Below are 5160 nucleotides of genomic sequence, written 5' to 3'. Positions count from 1 at the left end.
TTTAATTGCTTCTTCTCTTCAGAATGGCTGCTGGATGCCTTCGCGTGAAGAAGCTACTCACTGACCCTGCTGGTTAATGCAACTTCCACTCCTGCCCCAACTCTGCTACAGAAATAATGCCGTTCACAGGCTGTCTTGAGAAGCAAGCAGCAGGCATCCTGGAGCAAGATGTATGATGAGAACGAGACAATATTTTACAACCAACAGAGAGCTTCTCCTGCAGGAAGATTTGAGATGTGCTGGTCACATGACCCTGTTTTCAGCACCAGTATGAGGTGCAATCCCTCTCACAGTCAGAGGCCATTGGTGCAGCAGGGACCGCTTCCTTCTCGCCATACTAAGACTATTTTATCACACTTGTGATGCTCTCATTCCATCTCCACCAAGGTAACAAAGCCCATCACATTCATACCCCCACTTGGGACTGGATACCATATACTTGGGTGGTTACATTTCAGGGACTTATTACCAATCCAAAAGGCCCTGATCTAGGATGAAGGTATGTGCAGGATCACTTCAGCCTTATACCTTGCACTAAAGGAAATGAGAACAGCTGGATCGGCCTGGATCTCTGACCCTCACAGTAAATTGGTCCCAAACCAGCTCAGACTGAAACTCCATGAGACTATTCCTCAGAACTGGCAAGTCCTGCGGGTTGGGTCATTTTATTCAGAACCTTACTTGCTCTATTTCCCTCTTCTCCATGCAGCTAGACAGAGGGGCTGGAGCTGGGAGACAGAGGTCTGACTTGAGCTAATGAACCCACTAATTGATTTTTTAACTCAGGTCATTTTTAGTTACTATGCCCACATGCTTTATTTTATTTTATTTTTTAATTATTTTATTTTTGGCATTTCAATACCAGTATTGCACAGGGCTCAAAATGATCTCCTCACCAAGATTTTAAACATTCACACTCCTCTGGTCTCATCATTCAGGACAAAGTTAAAAGAACTTTGACTTATTTTAAATACCCTTTAATTACAATTAAATGGCAAAACACAGTCGAGGTGTTCCAGTCACTTAGTTCTCACAAATATCTTGGGAAGCTGCCATCCCTCAGAAGGTTTTTTCAACCCAGCTTTTCTCCAGATGCGTTTCAGATCTTTCTCAAACTTGGCCTGGAAAGAAAAAGCAACGACTGTGAGCTCTCTTGGAAGTGACACATTCAAACCAAGACACCCCACTACATAAGAAGTATCCTAAAGAGAAGCTGGGTGTTATCTGTATGAAGGAAGCAGTACGTTACCTAGGCAGCCTGTCCTGCTTCTCAGAGTGTACTGTAGTTCTTATTGCAGAAAATGCATTTCAAATGCCGTATAACTGCATTTTAGAAATGCCCCATTAGAAATGCTGGAAACAGAGACACATTTAAGGAGTTCAAATGTTAAAAAAAAACACCAACAGTATCCAGTAGGGATCAAGAAAGGAAATGGGACCTTTAAGCCGGGCTCTTTAAACTTGAAGGGGTTAACTGGGACTAACAAGACACAAACACCTGATAAGGACGTGTGTGGTGGGAGAAAGACTAGAACAGGGATGAGACAATTTGAAGCATGGAAGACCTGTGGGCTGTGGAAAGGCAGAGTAAGTAGCCCGTACAACTAATGGAGTTGCATCTGCCTCCACCAGTCAATGTGGACCCATGTCCTTCCTTCCTTCCTCCTCTCACCCACCCCACATTCTAGAAAGTGAAATGATTCTAGGCAGGAGTGCAGTGTGATATTTTCTCCTTAGCACATCAGCTGGCAAGACAGGTAGAAAATGGTTATTACAGCAACTATCCAAACATCTTGGGCATGTGTACTACTCATTGGTGCATATGTCGAGAGATTCCCTTTACCTACTGCAAAAGTCGTAACCATTCATCTTTTCAAATTATTTGAAGGTCAAGATAGCTCACCATGCATAGTGATGTATCATTCAATGTTTAATACATCTCTTTACAGCTACAGAAATATTAAATAATTGGCCAAGGACATCCAGGTCAAAAAACAAGCCAAAAAGTTCAGAGGGTTCCGAAACCTGCATGAACTGCAAAGCCACCAGCCCAATGTACTGGAATTGCTCCAATCAGATTGCTGCCATTTTTCACAATACAATTCTAGATTAAAAGCACCACATAAACTGCTAGCCATATCTAAAGAAAGTGCCAGCCACTTTTTGAAAATATGCTTCTGTTGATTTCCTGGACTGTTTAACCCAATCTCACCTGACGTTTTTTCCTGCGACCATCTAGTATCTTCCTCCGCAAAAAACGTGTTCGTTTGAGCAGCTTTTTGTACTTATGCCTATTCATTTTCCTCCTGCGGATCTTCAACACATTCTTACACTCAACCTTGTTAGTGCTGACTTCTCCTTCCTCTTCCTCCACATCAGCTTCCCGTTCACATGGGGGACAGTCATACTGTTGGGTAGGTTCATAACCTAGCTTTTCATGAACATTGATGATCTCCACTTTAGGGAGGGAGTATCTAACAGTCAGCCAGCTTTCCAAAGGGCTGATTGACATTTTTCTGGGGACCAGCATTTCTTCCAGTTCAGGGTCCAGTGCATACCAGCGCTGAGGTTGGGCTCCATTCTTATCAGAGGGTTGTGTGCTGTAATTTGCAGGTGTAGGACCAGAGCACAGAACAGAAGACACTGATCTTGGCAAAAAATGTCCTCAAAGAAACAAGAGTTTTGTTTAAGAGTTAAACTTCTAGAAGAACACATTACATGAGTGTCTAGTTTTAAAATAGCTATATATTAAAATTATGCCCAAAGCGCTACTTTAAAAGTTATTTAGGTTGCATACTCAACCATTTGGAAGTTAGGAAATGCCAAATGTACTCTCGCCTGTCCAACCGTAATTCCACCCCTTGTGCATCCATTCTGTTCGCTGAATGAGGTAGGGGTCATGTGGAAAAAATAGTGTGCAATCATGTAATTAAAGACTGTATCAATGCATACACACAAGGGGTCAAATTAAAGTTGCATTGGGAGGCATAAAACTGGCATTTCTTAACTTCTGAGTGGATGAGTTCGCAAGAGAAAGTAATTTAGGTTAATAGTTTTTTGGATGCAATTTTCTAATTTGTTTGTTCAAAGGAAAAAGACAAAGACAAATTCTATCCTGTACAACTATAACAACCCACAAATTGTGCACCACCGGCAGGCCAGGTTTGAACCCTTAACCTTCAGAATTGCAGTACAGACTTTTACTGCAGTAGCCTGCAGCAGCAGTGGGTTGTCATCTCTGGGAAGATATGGGCATGTGGGTCTGGTTGAGGGAAGGCCAATCCAGCTCTTTTCCCCTCCCCTTCCCCAGGAGATGGAAGACTCCTGCATCTCATGGTTTCCCAGAGGGAAAGACTGGAATGCTGGGGCCAAGTGCACTGGGGGATGGGGTGTGGATAGTGGGAAGATCTCAGCCTAGCTCTGTCTCTCTCCCTCACTCACTCAGGAGTTGGAGGAGCTCCTAGTGGTGCACCCAAGAGAGGGGATAGATGATAAGTCAGGTCCATGGCATGTGTTTGGCTAGGGAGGAATGAGAAGGGGAAAACCTAGCTTAAATATATCATAGTGGTATAACTACAGCATATAGTTACTGATGTTGTTTTGTGGGCCCATAGTTAAAATACACACAGGAAATTTCAAATAATTATTTGGACCACTATGTTCAAAACAGTTTAACACTAAAGAATGAAGAGGTTAAACTGTAATTTACCCATTAGTTGAACTAATGCAAAATGTGCACGTTACCATAAGGAAAAGGGTACAATTCAACCAGCTAAAATTAAGCTAAAGAAGTTACCCCTGCATGTAGAGTAGGAAGAAAAAGTCAGATATAAAAAGACCCTAAGAACCTGAAAAAAATCTCAAGATTCAACCTTTCTGCTCCAAAATACATTCATTCCCCTTATGATCACATACAAAATTAAGGCAAAACCTCACAATAGTGTCAATACATGCCAGGCAGCAGGATTAGTGACCTACCTTTCTTCAGCACAAATGACTCATTCTCCTGACTTGTAATGCTTACTGGCAAAAGAAACTCTGGAAGTTTAATTACTTCTGAAAACTTCAAATTAGGTTTTGCACTATGAGTTCTAACACAGAGGAACTGGGGTGTGTGTGTTAGTTTCACAGTTCTGTTTACCTGCAAATCGGGAGGCCTTCACTAACTGAGATGTTAGCCGTGATATCAACATATTTGTTACTGATTTCTTCCCTCTGTTAGAACCAGTAACGACTGCCAACATAAGAACAGTCATTCAGCGAACTACACAAAGCTGGAAGGAACCCAGCCAGGCACCAACTGTGATCAACCCCGACCGCTCCCCTGCCCCAGCCCCTGCCCGGCCATCGACTCCAAATGCTCCCTTGGCCCAGCCGCTCCCCCCCGCCCATCGACCCCAAATGCTCCCCCCGCCCCAGCCGCCCCCCACTCATCGACCCCAGCCGCTCCCCCGCGCCTGCTTCCCCCCACCCATCGACCCCAAATGCTCCCCTGCCCCAACCGCTCCCCCGCCACGGCCCCCAAGACCCTTTCCTATGGGGACCCGGGGAATAAGCCCCCCCGCCCCGCGCTGCACGTGGCTCCCCGAGCCCAGCCCGCACTCACCATCCCGGCCCCACCGCCGGGCACCGCGCAGACGCAGGGTTCCGGAAATTCCGGCAATGCTCCGGCCCGCCCGGCCCCGCGCCCCAGCGGCCGCGTTCCGGCCCCAGCGGTTCCGGCCCCGCCGGCCGGTGTAGCAGCATAAACTGCCCCCCGTCCGCCTTTGCGCCCTAGAGTGTATTGCGCATGCTCGGTACGGGGTGGCTGCTGTCCCCGGAGCGAGCGTGGCCGAGGGGGCGACGCACGTGGGCCAGGCACGCGGCCAGGCTGGCACCCTCGAGAGCCGACGGACAGACAGGACCCAGCAGAGAGCCACAGACAGACGCACACACAAGGGTGACTCCCCCCCATACACACACACGGGTGAGCCCCAGACACCCACAAGTCCCAGACACTCTCACACACACACACACACGAGTCCCAGACACTAACACACACACACGAGTCCCAGACACTAACACACACACGGGTGAGCCACACACACATGCACACATGGGTGAGTGCCCTAGAGAGATGCGTGAACACACATGCATGCCCATATAGGCGCACACACAGGT

At 46.7% G+C, this 5160-nt stretch overlaps 1 protein-coding gene across 1 annotated transcript; it reads right to left on the bottom strand.

Annotated features, from left to right (window-relative positions):
- Positions 1-961: 961 nt before the first annotated feature.
- AURKAIP1 (aurora kinase A interacting protein 1) lies at positions 962-4695 on the bottom strand. Its single transcript, XM_050931501.1, has 4 exons — positions 4607-4695; positions 4142-4234; positions 2213-2664; positions 962-1121 (listed from the first exon to the last, which is right to left on the bottom strand). Exons 2-4 carry the CDS (start codon positions 4191-4193, stop codon positions 1020-1022), a joined length of 606 nt encoding a protein of 201 aa, XP_050787458.1. The 5' UTR covers positions 4194-4234; positions 4607-4695; the 3' UTR covers positions 962-1019.
- Positions 4696-5160: the final 465 nt, after the last annotated feature.

This window comes from Gopherus flavomarginatus, chromosome 21, assembly GCF_025201925.1.
Source record: "Gopherus flavomarginatus isolate rGopFla2 chromosome 21, rGopFla2.mat.asm, whole genome shotgun sequence".
NCBI lineage: Eukaryota > Metazoa > Chordata > Testudines > Testudinidae > Gopherus > Gopherus flavomarginatus.
This window is presented reverse-complemented; position numbering and strand designations above follow the sequence as displayed.

Coding starts and splice junctions, on each gene's coding strand:
- AURKAIP1 (XM_050931501.1), bottom strand. CDS start 4,193: ATGTTGATATCACGGCTAACATCTCAGTTAGTGAAGGCCTCCCGATTT. Junction 2,665..4,141: donor GAAGGCCTCCCGATTTGCAG/GTAAACAGAACT, acceptor TGTTTCTTTGAG/GACATTTTTTGCCAAGATCA. Junction 1,122..2,212: donor GTCGCAGGAAAAAACGTCAG/GTGAGATTGGGT, acceptor TTTTCTTTCCAG/GCCAAGTTTGAGAAAGATCT.